Here is a 15,600-nt window from a genome sequence, read left to right on the forward strand (position 1 = left end):
ACAGTCTTTTTCAATCAGTTTAATTGTTGCTCGTTATGGTTCTAATCACATCTACAGGTGTTTTTAACACCTGATTGAAAAGACCTTATTCAAATTCTGTTCTTAAGAGTTATGATCTTCAAGGGGTTGAATAATTTTGTCAATGACATATTAAGAGAAATGACACTGTTTAGTATGTTACAAAATATAATGTAATTCAAGTTGCATTTGTCTATTTAATGCATATTTATTTGATATGACTATAAACAAAATACGGAATAAATGTCCAACTTGCTAAAACACCAAAATTGTGAGGGGGTGGAATAATTCTGATCACAACTGTGTGTGTGTGTGTGTGTGTGTGTGTGTGTGTGTGTGTATATATATATATATATATATATATATATATATATATATATATATATATATATCTATCTTTTTTTTTTCAGAACAATATGTTCCGATACGATTCAGTGAGTTAAAATTGATTTAGTAACTTTTTAGCAGATAAAATCAAGCAGTGTGACTGTGAAATAAATACTGGATACTGCAGGTGAAGATTCCTATATTCCGGTTATTTCTTGTAAGTAAATCATGTATAAATTAATTATGGATACAAACAAGTGAGTAATCAACTATTAATGGCCTATTCAATCTCAACTTATTTTAAATAAACACTTTAGGATGTATTCACAAAAAGCAATATTTTCTGCTCACATTTTAAACATTCAACCAATTTTCAATAAAAGTACAGTAACCAACATTTTAAGAGTAGATTTATCTGCTAAATAAAGTTCCCCGACCAAACCATAGTGTGTCAGTTCTCCCCCCAGGCATCGTCGATGACAGTGTGCAAAAGCATGTATATACTCTCTTATCCCTGTTGGTGTTGGTCCCTCGCTTCCTAATTTCCACAGCCTCATTGATCCATCTATTTATTTCTTACTCATAAAATGTCTTATCTTTGGATGCACGTTGCGTGTTAAATTTGATATCGTCTTTTTCTGGAAGTCGGTGCGTCGCCTAACTTGCCCCGCTGTCACTGCCAAGCATAGCGGGCGTAAATGTTGTTGCTTAAAGGATTGTTGCAGCTTCAAATTTTGTTGTTTGTATTTGATTTGGCTTTTGCAATTTTGCTGTAATTTAAAGCTGTTGTGTTGTAATTAATGATAATTTCTTGTGCCGTTTGCGTTTGTTGTGACCTTTCTAAGCCACCAAAGCTATCTGCCATTTTTGTTTTGATGACCTCAGAGGGGAAAATTAGACTTAAATACTTTAAGGCTAATTTTACCCTCCCTATTTACAAGTGCTAAACTTCTTATGAAGAATGCCGTTCTTTAATCTTTTTTCCTTTTTAGAGTATTGATAAAATCGACCGATTCCCTTTTAAAAGGATCTTGGATCAATACCTATCTTCCGGCAGGTACAGATTGATATACTGAATTTTAGAAAGACAAAACGATCAATCCTTACACCCCTATCATTTATTATTAATTTAGTTGAATTGTATTTGTTTTAGCTTTGCATAATTGTATGTACCGGTACATTGATGTTTAATTATTCTTTATGAGTCATTTCTTTTGCAGTATATTTGGTTAGTATTTATTTTTCTAAATCAGCTTGACCAATACTATTGTAATCATTTGTGATTAACATATGCCTTCAGATAATTTGACATGGTTGTAAACCGAAAATAGATTAGATATAATTATTTAATACTATTAAAATCAAGAGTAAATTACTAACTTAGTGTTAATAATTGAATGGAAAAGTTGGGCCCTGAGGTGAAAATGTTAAAGAAGCCCTGTGCTAAACTAACGTAAAGAGTTGAAACACATGACCTCACCTTTTTATTACATTTCTCACAGCGGTAAGCATTGGCTCCCTCCAGCAAATCTCCTTTGACGTACTGCTCCATAGAGTCCAAAAGGTTCTGGTGGTTTCTGATATCGACATTAAGTGTCGTGAATGACTCCTCACACTCGTATCTTAAAAATAAAATGAAAAAGGGTACTGTGGTAACAAAAACCCAGTTTGCAATAGGAAACAAACAACAAAAAAATTGTGTTGCAGTTGACCCATGTTGAAATCTCAATAAGCTCACCTGTGTGGGCATCCCTGACAGATCTTTTGGTCAGCAAAGGAGCCTCCCAGCACCTTGCTGAGCATAGCGGGGTGACCCAACGCTTTCAACGCCTCATCCAGACTGTCCACCAAAGAATTAAAAAACTCTAGCGCGTCATGCTGTTCTCTGAGATTTACTGGTTCACCCCATAACCTGTGGGAAGGTCACACATTTAGTTTAAGATTTGCATTAGCTGAAATTTAAATATATATTTACAAAAAACTTAACACTGTATCCAACAACTAGACTGTGAACAGTGATTCTTAACTATAAAAAGGACTGAAATATAAAATACCTGAATTGTTTCCAGAATCCCCTCGGAACATAGTACTGAAGTCTGGATGCCGCCAAATGGCCAAAGATGACCTGAAGGTGACGCAATACCCCAATATTGTACTCTTTCCTGTCTTCTGCTTTACTGGAGGGCTTATCATCAAACTGATGATGATAGTTGAACACCTCGTCACGAGGATCCACATTAGTCTGTGAGAAACATAGATGAGGTTGAGCCCGCAGTGCCTAAAAAAAATCTTATTATGCAAGAGTGACATTTTGGGGGAAATAAGCATAATAAATGGAAAAAATATTGAATAGATGTGAGTGTTTCGTTGTACTTGTTCAATGACAAAGACCCATCCATCCATCCATGAAATGTTAGCACTGAGGCTAACAGTTATGCTAGTGCTAATAACATAAACCCACTATTTCACATTATGTTGAATGTGACATATAGCATCTATAAAGGTAGACAAGTACAGAGTTACAGTGTTTATAAAAACTGAAGTGCATGACGCTTATGGGAGACAGACATGTACCAAAACAGCTCATTGTATTAAAGATACACCAAAAATAATATGCGCTTTTAAAACGGTCTAAATGCCAGCATCAATGCTGAACAAATGTTTAATATACTACTGTGGGATCTTGTAAGACTTATTTACAATAGTTGTTTGAACTTTAAACTTGTGATTGCTAGTCAGTACCTCATTCTCTTGCTTCTCATCCCCTGACATGTCATCATCCACGTCGGTGCCAGTGCCCTCAATGGCCAAAATGCCATTGCGAATGGGAGGGATCATGTAAAGCTGCTGAATGACAGAGTTCATATAGCATGTGGCTCCAGCGTTCTTTAGACCCACAAAACCTTTATTGGGCCGCGGGCCCACTGGAGGCAAATACTCCCACTCTGTCAACGTTTCACAGCCTGAAAGGACAGACGACAAAAGAGCACACATGCATGCCTCGGCTTGCACAAGCGGTCGTAAGCAACTATTGAGACATCTCCATACCCAAGTAGTACATGTCGGTGAGCGTGTCCACGATCTGCTTGAGGTTGCGGAAACAGCCGACAGCCAGGGCCACCAGGAGTTCGAAGCCGGCATTGATGGAAGCAGGGGAACTGCACACAGGAATGGCCTGTTCTGTGGGGAAGTCACCGCTCTTCATGTACTGGAGGTAAACATTTGACGCTGGGAAGATGAAGTCATCAATCAGCTCCTAATAAGAGAAACAGACAGCAACGTTAGCAAAAATTATTCAATACTAACAGGAAATTGATAGGAAAGCCGTAAAAAATATTCCCGTCCGAATTATTACGATTTGAAATAAACTTAAAAAAATGTCAATGGCTTTTTTCCCCCAAGACAATGATTTAAGCCATCTTCAAGTTTAATTGCTGCATTTATATGTCTTACTTCAGCAACCAAGAGGATATTTGGCAACCTGGTTTAAAAATTACTTATTTTCGTTAATATACCAAATATATTGTGAGAATTGGTTTTAATCGAGAATGGATACTGCATCGAATAGTGAGTTGTAAGACTCACATCCCTAGAAACTAATCTAAAAATGTCAGGTCTACCTTTATGAGGTTCGCGCCGCCCTTCTCACAGCCAATATAATATTTTTTCTCAGGAATCTGGAAGGCCAGAAGCTCCTTGGTGACTCCGAGGTGGCCTTCCAAGATGGTCTCCTCCACGCCAGTCTCACCTGTCCTCTTCACTTCGTCCTGGAGAAGACACAAATATACTGTTAACTCACATCCCCAAAGGAGACCCAACGACAATGGATTAACTTAGCTTACCCTTATTCGTTTCAACCAGTCTATCTCATTGTTCAGCAACACCTCGGCATTTGGCAGGTTGATGTTGCTGTTATAGGCATAGTTCAGAAGGTGCCGGAGCAAAGTGAAGTAGTCCCCAGCGTGTTTAGCTCGCTCCTTAGCCGTGGTCTTACCATGGTTAAAGCATGACGGTAAAGTTAGGATACTGAAAAGTTATGGTGGCTACATGCTAAATTGCTGCCACAACTCACCCCCATAACCGTAAATAGAAGGGTGATAAAGAAGAGGAGGGGTCTTTGGCCCATGCAGCACCTGGTTGCCATCAGAAAAAATTGTTCTTGAGCCATCTGACGCACGGATCTGTCAAAAGGCAACAGAAACATTATGTTCCATCACTGGCTGTAAAAAGCCACAAAGAAGCTATTCTATTGCTTGTCACATAATTGAGCACATACCTGCTGTGGCAGTGTAGCAGCAAGTCTATGATGAAAGTCTGCCAAGCCCGCTCCTTACTGAGGGTGTCCAGGGCTGTGGGCATCAGGGCGAAACACAACGTCATCACTTCCAAGGCCTCGCAACACACCTGCTCGTCCTCGCCGTCTGGTTCCTTGGCTGCATTGGTCTAACAAAAGGAAAATCATGGAACATTTCTAACGTTACAAAGTCCAAAGTATGTTAGCAACTTACCTTCTCATAAATCTTGCTAATGTCTTCATTAGAACTGAAGACAAGCTGCACAGTACCGCAGCCTGATGCCCAAACAATTTTCTGTACCGCTCGGATCACGCAGATGTCGGGGATAGACTTTGACGCCTGGAAAAAATTCTGATGGGGTCCGGGGGGAGGTACCACCAAAGTCATTAAATTGGAAGCAGAAGCAACCACAAAAACAAATATTAGTACAAATTCAGGAAAAATACATTCCTTCAAGTCTTTCCAATTACCTCATCAGAAATCTGCTGGGCCAAGCGGATGGCTACGTTGCGCAGCATACATTCTGAGGCAGGGTTAGGGATGTTTTGCAGGGCAGTCTGCAGAACTAAAGCCTGATCGTGCGTGGCCTGATTAATCTGTATAGAGAAAGATGTTGGCAGCTCAGGAAACTATAAAATGTTTAAGCATATGTGTGTGTGTGTGTGTGTGTGTGTGCGTGCGTGCGTCCTAACCGGGGAAACTGGGATATTTCCTTCAGCGTTGGGCTGGCAGGCCTCCGCCACTGCCTTCACGTGCCCAAAGCCAACGGCAGTGAGGAGGAGCTTGGCAATTTTTAGGGCATTGAGGTAAGCACCACGCCGCGTCTCCATGTCAGCAGACGGCAGGAAGTTGTTGCGGGTGAGCATGCTCAACACCAGCGGCAACCCGCCGCTTTTTAGGAAGTTGTACTGGAAGTCGCTGGCATCCTCGCCCAGGGCGGCACTGGCTGGCATCAGCAAAGCATATACAACCTAGGACATAGGACAGGGGCGGTTTGAACCTTCCTAAATCTTAATTAGTTGGAAAGTAAAAACAAAGTAGCTTTTACACTGCAAAGTAAGAGTGGTTGGCTTTCCACTTCGAAATAGTGTAGGAAGCTATGACAGCATTGAACACAACCAAAATCAGACAGGCTAGAACACAAGGGTCTCCTAAATTCATCCAAATTGTCCATTTTAATCCAAGAGTAGACTGTGGGCAGCAAGATAAGTAGCGCACAAAAGCAGACAAAATCTCACGGTACGATATTGTCAACAGTATTAAGGCAATAGTATGATATTATTGTGGTATTGTCCAAAAATGTTGAAATAAAGGCTTAGTAAAAATGCCATAGTGTGTAAAGGCAGGAATGTTAAGGATGAAGATTTACTGTAATGCTAAAATGCTTTAATCATATCAATTACTACAAACAAACATTTTAGGTGCAAAGAATAGTGAATTTTGAGTAGTAATTTGAGTACCGTATGGTTCGGACTATAAGTCGCAGTTTTTTTTCATAGTTTGGCCAGGAGTGCGACTCATACTCAGGAACGACTTATGTGTGAAATTAACACATTACCGTACAATATCAAATATTATTATTTACCTTATTCACGTAAGAGACTACATGTATAAGATTTCATGGGATTTAGCGATTAGGAGTGACAGATTGTTTGGTAAACGTATAGCATATTCCGTATGTTAGTTATTTGAATGACTCTTACCATAATGTTACGTTAACATACCAGGCACGTTCTCAGTTGGTTATTTATGAGTCATATAACGTACACTTATTCAGCCTGTTTTTCACTATTCTTAATTTATTTTAAATTGCCTTTCAAATGTCTGTTCTTGGTGTTGGGTTTTATCAAATAAATTTCCCCAAAAAATGGAACTTATACTCCAGGGCGACATATGTTTTTTTCCTTCTTTATTATGCATTTTCAGCAAGTGGGACTTATACTCCGGAGCGATTTATACTCCGAGAAATATGGTAGTGTCCTTAAACATCCAGTTTGACAAGTGCAAAACAAATATGGAGGTTACCTGACAATTTAACTTTTAATAATATAAATTATGATCATTTTGAAACCAAAATACCGCAATATTGACAATACCGTGACATCCCTACTAAATCGACATCTAAGTTTTTTCTAAATACATTTTCTTAATGAGCTGCATGGGCAGGCAGGGCTTGCTGCGGGATGCTAGATATCATTCATAAACTTGCTGGAAGAGGGATTGCAATAATTGAGTTGCATTTATCATTATTATTTATCACATATTGTGGAGTGAGTGAGCATGCCATTTTTTTTTTACTTAATGAATTTTGTATTTCTATTTATTTGTATTTAAAAAAATCCCCCATCAATTGACATTCTGGGACCCACTGACAGTGGCAGAAAGACCATTGGACGTTTCTTTGAAGAAAGACAATGTGTAGCCTTATAATATTGATTTGAAAAAATATTTAAAATCATCATTTACACCATTTTGACAGTGGCAGAAAGACCATTGGACGTTTCTTTAAAGAAAGACAATGTGTAGCCTTATAATATTGATTTAAAAAAATATTTAAAATCATCATTTACACCATTTTGCAGAATTGTGCAGCCATAACATGTAGCATAAAAAGTTACGACACGTAGTGTTTACGTTTACTCCAGCTGGAACTAGAAATAGTTGCTCATAATACTTGCTTACGGCGGGGAAAAGGGCATAGTTAACAAATAAAGCTTTGGCTTATGCAGCCCTTTGAGACACTTGTGATTAAGGGCTATATAAATAAACTTTGATTGACTGATTGATGGGGAGCCCAGTGTGAGTACAAGTGCAGTGGCAGCATATAGATAATATGCAGGTTATTAAGGGTCGCACCTCAATGAGGTAGAGCACTTGTGAGGGAGAGGGGCCAAAGAAGCGTGAGTCCAGTGAAGGACTGAGGCTGTTCTCCCCGAGCTTGGCATGGTCCAAACACACAGCTCGCAGATTCTCTACAGTGGTGTTATCTATAATCGGGGCAAAAAACAAGCAGTGTAGGCGTTAAGGGCCAGCTTGCTGGTGTATGAAAGTGAACAAGATGCTTGATGATGAATGAGTACCTGGAGGCATGAGTTTCATGAGAACTCTGGCTCCGTCTCTAAGCAGGGGCATGTTGAGCTGGCAGCCCAAGTCAGCTACCTGCCACAGGAAGGAAATGTAGCGGAGGTGCAGCGACATGATCTGTAGAACAGCAAAACATTTTCTTTAAACATAATTTCTCTGACATATTTAATTTTCTGAACTGATTCCCCACCAACTCACCACTCCGGGAAGACAGCTCTCTACTTCGGGGTTGGGGCCGTCGCTGTAGTGGTTTCCGTGGTTACCAGGAGAGCCAGTGGAGGAGTCGGACGAGCTGTCTGGGCTGGAGGGCATGTTGGCACTCACCTGAGTTAGCTTGGCCGTGATCAGCTGAACAAATAAATAAGCAGATTTATACAACAGAGGGAGCACAAGACTGCATTATAGTGTGATTGTATTACAGTTTTATCCTTTAAATTAAGCTGTCCAATAAGCTTCCTGTCGTCAGCTGGGTCAACGACCTCCCCACCGATGAAAAGCTCTATCTTGGTGTGCGCGGCGTTAGCTTTGATCCGGTTCAGGATGCCGCGCCTCACCGAGCCGATTGTGTCGTTGGTGTGCGACCAGATATCCAGGTCGTCCACCTGGCGCCCCTGGTTAGGGAAGCGCACTATCAACGTGATATGCTTTCCCCGGAAGGCCCTGAGAAGACAAATGGCAACATTAAGTCTATCAACTGGGAAAATAACTCTTCAAATGAGCGAGGATAGGTTTCTGCTGGCATTTTCACCTCGACATGGGCAGGATAGTTCTCTCCTCATGGTAGTCGCTGTCACACTCGTTGATGTACTCCTTGAGCACAGTGAGCACTCGCACCATGCGGATGGCCTCCTGGCGTGCGCAATTGATGCTGTCTTTGTCTCCGTCCAACACACACAGGGTGTCGTAGGAGGCCTTCAGACGGTCAAAACATGACTGAATGAAGTCTTCATGGATTTCCACCTACAAGGGAATAAGTTTCGTTGTGAGGGATCATTTTGTTAACTCGGTAACAGAGTGCACAACAGCCGGATGCTGCCCTGGGACACAACTAGTGTACCTGGTTGACTTGTAATTTTGGGCCAAGATTTGTATAGATTTCCTTCAGCAGGTCGATAGCTCTGCTGGCGATGTCATCGCTTCCTTGAATTACCACCTAGAGATAAAAAGACCAAAGTTCTTCACAAGTATTCTACACATTAAATTAGGGATAAAACGATTGCAATATACAGTGGGGCAAAAAAAAGTATTTAGTCAGCCAACGATTGTGCAAGTCTTCCCACTTAAAATAATGACAGAGGTCTGAAATTTTTATTGTCGGTACACTTCAACTAAGAGAGACAGAATGTGAAAAAAAATATCCATGAATTCACATTGTAGGAATTTTAAAGAATTTATTTGTAAATTATGGTGGAAAATAAGTATTTGGTCAACCATTCAAAGCTCTCACTGATGGAAGGAGGTTTGGGCTCAAAATTTCACGATACATGGCCCCATTCATTCTTTCCTTAACACGAATCAATCGTCCTGTCCCCTTAGCAGAAAAACAGCCCCAAAGCATGATGTTCCCACCCCCATGCTTCACAGTAGGTGTGGTGTTCTTGGGATGCAACTCAGTATTCTTCTTCCTCCAAACGCGACGAGTTGAGTTTATACCAAAAGGTTCTATTTTGGTTTCATCTGACCACATGACATTCTCCCAATCCTCTGCTGGATCATCCATGTGCTCTCTGGCAAACTTCAGACGGGCCAGCACATGCACTGGCTTAAGCATGGGGACACGTCTGGCACTGCAGGACTTGATTCCCTGTCGGCGTAGTGTGTTACTGATGGTAACCTTTGATACTTTAGTCCCAGTTCTCTGCAGGTCATTCACCAGGTCCCCCCGTGTGGTTCTGGGATTTTTGCTCACCGTTCTCAGAATCATTTTGACCCCACGGGATGAGATCTTGTGTGGAGCCCCAGATCGAGGGAGATTATCAATGGTCTTGTATGTTTTCCATTTTCTGATAATTGCTCCCACAGAGGATTTTTTCACACCAAGCTGCTTACTTATTGTAGATTCACTCTTCCCGGTCTGGTGCAGGTCTACAATTCTTTTCCTGGTTTCCTTCGACAGCTCTTTGGTCTTGGCCATAGTGGAGTTTGGAGTCTGACTGTTTGAGGCTGTGGACAGGTGTCTTTTATACAGATAACGAGTTCAAACAAGTGCCATTAATACAGGTAACGAGTGGAGGACAGAAGAGCTTTTTAAAGAAGAAGTTACAGGTCTGTGAGAGCCAGAGATCTTCCTTGTTTAAAGCGACCAAATACTTATTTTCTACCATAATTTACAAATAAATTCTTTAAAATTCCTACAATGTGAATTCATGGATTTTTTTTCCACATTCTGTGTCTCACAGTTGAAGTGTACCTATGATAAAAATTACAGACCTCTGTCATCATTTTAAGTGGGAGAACTTGCACAATCGGTGGCTGACTAAATACTTTTTTGCCCCACTGTATATTGCAAAAGACAATCGATTATCAATACAAATATCGATGAAACGATCAAAAGACAATCGATTATCAATACAAATATCAATGAAACGATCAAAAGACAATCGATTATCAATACAAATAGACACGTTAAAAATTATTTTTCCTTTTTCATCGGAATAAACTGGAGGTAGTCTAGCAAAGTTGGTTACATAAACAAAAATGCGCTCATTCTGGTAACTGAACAATGCAGGAAGTGATCAGTGGGATTGACAACAGCTAATCAGGTTAACAGTGTCAACCCTCAAGTTTGGTTGTGCCATCTTGTTATCGCGTAGTTTATTCTTTGCATGGTGTGAGAAAAAGTAAAACTCAGTGCTGCAGAGAGCAAATAAATTGTGGATAAAACAGGAAGAGTCACCGGCAGTATGGCAATTTTGGATTTTTTAAATCATGGTATGTAAATTAAACAAGGTGCTCGTTCCCACCAAGACCGGTAATACCTCACCATCTTAGTCTCACTCACCCAAGCACAGCCCTAACTTGCTGGTACTAAACCTGCAGAAGAAAATTCTTCTCAGGTTTCTCTCTGTTTACATTTTCCCACAGTGCACTATTTTGTTACACTTTATTAAGCACTTCCCACATTTTTTCACCTTCATTTTAAGAGGTTATTGTTAAGTGTTCAATGTGGTTTTAGAATTTAGTTTATATTGATCTGAGTATTGTCAATGGTTTTCTTGACATTATATTTATTTTCTGCCTTGATAGTTGAGGTGAATTTAATCGGAGAAAGGTTACATTTGAAATGGGTGGTACGCCAGATGCACTGAAGCAGACAAACAGGCAATTCAGAGGGTCATAAAGTCTCCACTAAAAATCATCGGCTGCCCCCTGCCCTCCCTGAAGGATTTACATAACTCCCGTTGCCTCAAGAAAGCAAAAAACATCACCAAAGACAGCACATACCCTGGCTTCCACCTGTTAGACCTGCTACCATCGGGCAGGCGCTACAGGTGCATCCGAGCCAGAACAAGCAGGCTCAGAGACAGCTTATTTCTCCAGAGCTGTCACCATGTTGAACTCTAACTTATAATACCGTATTTTCCGCGCTATAAGCCGCACCTAAAAACCAAACATTTTCTCAAAAGGTGACAGTGCGGCTTATAACCCGGTGCGCCTTATATATATATATTAATATAAATATTTATTTTCATAGAGTTTAGGTTTCGCAACTACGGTAAACAGCCGCCATCTTTTTTCCCCGTAGAAGAGGAAGCGCTTCTTCTTCTACGGTAAGCAACCGCCAAGGTAAGCGCCCGCCCACCTGGAAAGAGGAAGCGCTTCTTCTTCTACGGTACGCAACCACCAAGGTAAGCACCCGCCCCCGTAGAAGAAGAAGCGCGCGGCTAATCCGATTCATTTCATTTGTGTGTTTCTGTAAAGACGACCACAAAATGGCTCCTACTAAAAGACACGTGTACAATGCAGAATTCAAACTCAGGGCAATAAGTCACGCAGAAGAACACGGAAATAGAGCAGCAGCGAGAGAATTCAACATAAATTAATCAATGGTGCTTAGGTGGAGGAAGCAACAAGATGACCTGCGCCAAGTAAAGAAGACAACACAGAGTTTGAGGGAACAATGCAAGATGGCAACAGTTGGAGGACAAACTCGAACAGTGGGTAGTTGAGCAGAGAGCAGCAAGCAGAAGTGTCAGTACCATCACTATTCCAATGAAAGCAACAGCGCTAGCAAGCGAACTTCACTTAGATGATTTAAAAAGGTGGTGCTTCTTGGTGTTTCCGGTTCATGAAAAGACGCAATCTCTCCATCCGCAGACGGACTACTATTTCACAGCAACTGCCAAAAGACTTTCAAGAAAAGCTGGCTACTTTCCACGCATATTGTACAAACAAGATAGCTGAAAAAAGATCCGGCCAGGAAGGCAGGATTCATGGAACTGCCGGACAACAACAGCGACACTGACTCTGATGACTTCGACGAGACGGAGCTCGCCATTTTGGATGCCGTATTCGCCCAATTTTTTAATTCAGACACCGAAGAAGAAGAATTCGAGGGATTTATGGATGAGGAATAACTTCTGAAGGTGAACTTTAAATGTTTATTTTGTGTGCTGTGACATTAACGTTCGAGCAAAGTTGAGTTATTGATGTTGCTATTGCTCTGCAATATTTTGAGTGTTACTATTGTTGTGATTGCACATTCGCACACTGGTTTGTATTATTAAAGTTTGACTGACCTGACTGTTTTTTTGACATTCCCTTTAGCGCAGCGGGGGCGCGGCTTATGACCCGGTGCGGCTTATAGGTTTACAAAGTTTTTAAATATGCCATTCATTGAAGGTGCGGCTTATAACACGGGGCGGCTTATAGCGCGGAAAATACCGTAATTACAATCCACCCCATTCTTTTGGCTCAAAGGACTCCGGCGGCAGTGGACAGGTACCGACAGGCCAAACGGTGTGCAGCTTCAGCGGTCGCGTAGGCAAAAACTCGGACATGGGAGGAGTTCGGGGAAGCCATGTAAACGACTTCCGGACGGCTTCGAAGCGATTCCAAACCACCATCCGCCGCTTCAGGAAGGGGAAGCAGTGCACTGTCAACACCGTGTATGGTGCGGATGGTGTTCTGCTGACCTCAACTGCGGATGTTGTGGATAGGTGGAAGGAATACTTCGAAGACCTCCTCAATCCCACCAACATGTCTTCCTGTGAGGAAGACGTGCCTGGGGAATCAGTGGTGGGCTCTCCTATTTCTGGGGCTGAGGTTGCTGAGGTAGTTAAAAAGCTCCTCGGATGCTGTGGGGCTGTCTTGGTTGACAAGACTTATTTGTTCCCACAACCGCACCTTAAGTGTGAGTCTTTAATCTCGTTATATGCAAATATAATGACAATAAAGTCTATTCTATTCTATTTTATATTTTCTTTAGGTTCTAAAAAAATATAATATACACAATAAACACTTATATCGTGATACAGTTTACAGCCAAATCTTCCAGCCCTACGTTAAATATTATTCTTAGGGGCCAACTTTTACTCTTATTTTGTAGATAAGGTCAATGAAAGATATAAAGCCTCACATGATGGCTAATATAGTTAGTTATGCTTGTCAAAACAAAATAAACACTTGTCCAGTGCATCTGTGGCCTTACCCTCCAGAGGTAGTCCAAGCCTATTAATTCCAGGTCATCCATCATGTAGGCCCGACGTTTGGCGACTAGTTTGCCTTCTCTGCAATTGACAGCTTTGAAGAACCTCTCGAAGCACTTCATTCCATTCTCCGTCAACAGTGAGGGGTCCAACTGTAGAACGTTGTTCTCAAAGAAGTCTTTGTTGATGTCCGGATCCAGGTCGGGTTCATCGCCCATCAGTTTGGAGTACCTGTGAGGCAAAGGGTCATTTACAACTTGTGCCAGAGAAAAAGTGAGCTAAACGGAGAGAGCGAGCAAGAAGCTAATTCAGAACAAACCATTTAAAGCAGGCCTCACGGTCACAGAGGAAGACTGCAGTCTCAGCCAGACACTTCCAGATCTGCTTGGCCTGAGGGGCGCACAGCCACAGCTGACCATCCTTTAAAAGGAACCTGGCAAAAACCAAAAAACTATAGTGAGCAGGAACAATTTCTCACCTCTGCGATACTTTGACCGAGCTTATATTGGAGTGTGATGAATGTACCTGAGGAAGTTAAGCCGTTCTTGTACTTCCTGGACATGACTGTAGCGGCTTCCTGGCCGCACTGTCTGAGGGTCAAACTCTGCCTGATCTTCTACAGTAAAAGCAAAGACACAAGTAATCAGACTTTTTGCTTAATCAACTTTCAGCAGAGCAGAACATTTTTTTTGTCTCTACCTTTTGAGAACTGCCGCATTGTCTCCATGTAGGCCGACAGGTTCTCAGCCACCAGCGTGACAAGGGCGTGGTTATTTTGCAGCTGGTTGATAAGGTCATGGCGGTAAAACGCATGGGGATTTCTCTGGGTTTGACTGAAAAACGAGCAGCAAAAATATAAAAAAAATAAATAAAAGGTAATGGATATACAAGGCAGGGATTAAACCACAGCGAGAGAGGCAAGAAAGAGCAGAGAACAAGGTTGTCCATTTTGTTGATCACAGAAAAAAATAACGGCTTTTTTTTCTCCTTTGTTTTCATTTAAGGCACAAAGAAAGCAGATTTTGGAGAAAGTGTGTGTGTAACAAGATGCCATATCAATAGAAGTCATTTCCTGCCTTGCATCCTGGAAATAAAATACACAAAAAAGCTAAGTCTAATATTAACATTGTTTTAAAATTATTCACATGGAGCTCACACACAATGACAACATTTAAGCCTAAACATGAGAAAGGGCAATTCAACTGGCAACCAGAGGGCCAAAACAGAATCACACCAAAACTTTGGAATGATTAACATTTTGCAGCAGATTTCTCAAACTAACATGATCTACATGACTGGTGTTAATGTTGTCTAATTCTCTTTTTGAGACAGGACTTTAAATTGCCTACTTTAGCCATTTGGTGAGGTGAAAAAGTCAAGGTATGAATGACCGAGCTTTGCACTGACATTATATACGAAATAAGAACAATAGTGACAGGAGAAGTCTGGATCCTGGGTTTTTAACTTTTTGGAACAATTTAGCTTAAAAGCCCTGTCATGGTCTGTTGGCAAACGTGTTTCCTGATTGAATGAGCCATACTTATTGATAAGATAAGCGTTAACATGGGTACTAGCTACTTGTGCGACAAAGAATGGGAATCAAAAAACGATTCGACCAGTTTTGCTTGCTGCGTATCAACTGCGAGTTTTGTGAACAATTTCCTTATCGATTTCTAAGGGCGCAAATGATGTCACCATGCATGGCGTGTTATTCCTGAAAAAAAACAGGGCAACTTGCAAAGTGGATATTTCAACTAAGGGAGGAAATACTACCAGAAACATTGGCACACAGCATGTAGTAATCAAAAATTAGGTGTTTTCGATCCCCTCAATCCCCACCAGCGAGAGTGGCAATGTCAGAAATGTAACGGCATCAAATTTCACGGTACAATATTGTGGTATATGTAAAAAAACTTTTTTTTTTAAAAAGAGGCTTAAAATGTCAGTATGTAAAAGAGAGTGGTAGGAATATTTAGGAGTATCACTTACTGTAATTTAACACAAACAATGCTGAAATATTCCAATTATATTTATTACTACAAACTAATTTTTAACTGCAAATATTTTTGTTGGGACATCCGCTGTTACAATCAAATATTAGAAGAAACCTGAAAGTTGAGTGTCGTTAAAGTAAAAACATAAGCATCCATTGTAAAACAATGTTCACTTTAGTGTCTTTTGATTTCTGAGAAGCAGTGTCCTCCACAGTGTACATGTTTATATCAGTT

At 40.9% G+C, this 15,600-nt stretch overlaps 1 protein-coding gene across 8 annotated transcripts in view; it reads right to left on the bottom strand.

The window, feature by feature from the left end:
- Window positions 1-15,600, bottom strand: part of usp9 (ubiquitin specific peptidase 9) — a 101,760-nt gene that overhangs the window by 29,920 nt on the left and 56,240 nt on the right. For all 8 annotated transcript variants that reach the window (XM_061879684.1, XM_061879690.1, XM_061879687.1 and 5 more), the window contains 22 exons: window positions 14,072-14,205; window positions 13,898-13,988; window positions 13,692-13,805; window positions 13,375-13,603; window positions 8,782-8,877; window positions 8,473-8,684; window positions 8,144-8,384; window positions 7,923-8,072; window positions 7,721-7,841; window positions 7,497-7,627; window positions 5,333-5,611; window positions 5,111-5,236; window positions 4,854-4,991; window positions 4,622-4,788; window positions 4,418-4,526; window positions 4,188-4,334; window positions 3,966-4,112; window positions 3,394-3,601; window positions 3,088-3,308; window positions 2,400-2,587; window positions 2,084-2,257; window positions 1,826-1,967 (listed from right to left, as the gene is read on the bottom strand). In XM_061879684.1, coding sequence (XP_061735668.1) covers window positions 1,826-1,967; window positions 2,084-2,257; window positions 2,400-2,587; window positions 3,088-3,308; window positions 3,394-3,601; window positions 3,966-4,112; window positions 4,188-4,334; window positions 4,418-4,526; window positions 4,622-4,788; window positions 4,854-4,991; window positions 5,111-5,236; window positions 5,333-5,611; window positions 7,497-7,627; window positions 7,721-7,841; window positions 7,923-8,072; window positions 8,144-8,384; window positions 8,473-8,684; window positions 8,782-8,877; window positions 13,375-13,603; window positions 13,692-13,805; window positions 13,898-13,988; window positions 14,072-14,205 — 3,565 coding nt within the window. The remainder of the gene's footprint in view (window positions 1-1,825; window positions 1,968-2,083; window positions 2,258-2,399; window positions 2,588-3,087; window positions 3,309-3,393; window positions 3,602-3,965; window positions 4,113-4,187; window positions 4,335-4,417; window positions 4,527-4,621; window positions 4,789-4,853; window positions 4,992-5,110; window positions 5,237-5,332; window positions 5,612-7,496; window positions 7,628-7,720; window positions 7,842-7,922; window positions 8,073-8,143; window positions 8,385-8,472; window positions 8,685-8,781; window positions 8,878-13,374; window positions 13,604-13,691; window positions 13,806-13,897; window positions 13,989-14,071; window positions 14,206-15,600) is intronic.

The sequence above is a fragment of the Nerophis ophidion genome, linkage group LG19 (genome assembly GCF_033978795.1).
Source record: "Nerophis ophidion isolate RoL-2023_Sa linkage group LG19, RoL_Noph_v1.0, whole genome shotgun sequence".
NCBI lineage: Eukaryota > Metazoa > Chordata > Actinopteri > Syngnathiformes > Syngnathidae > Nerophis > Nerophis ophidion.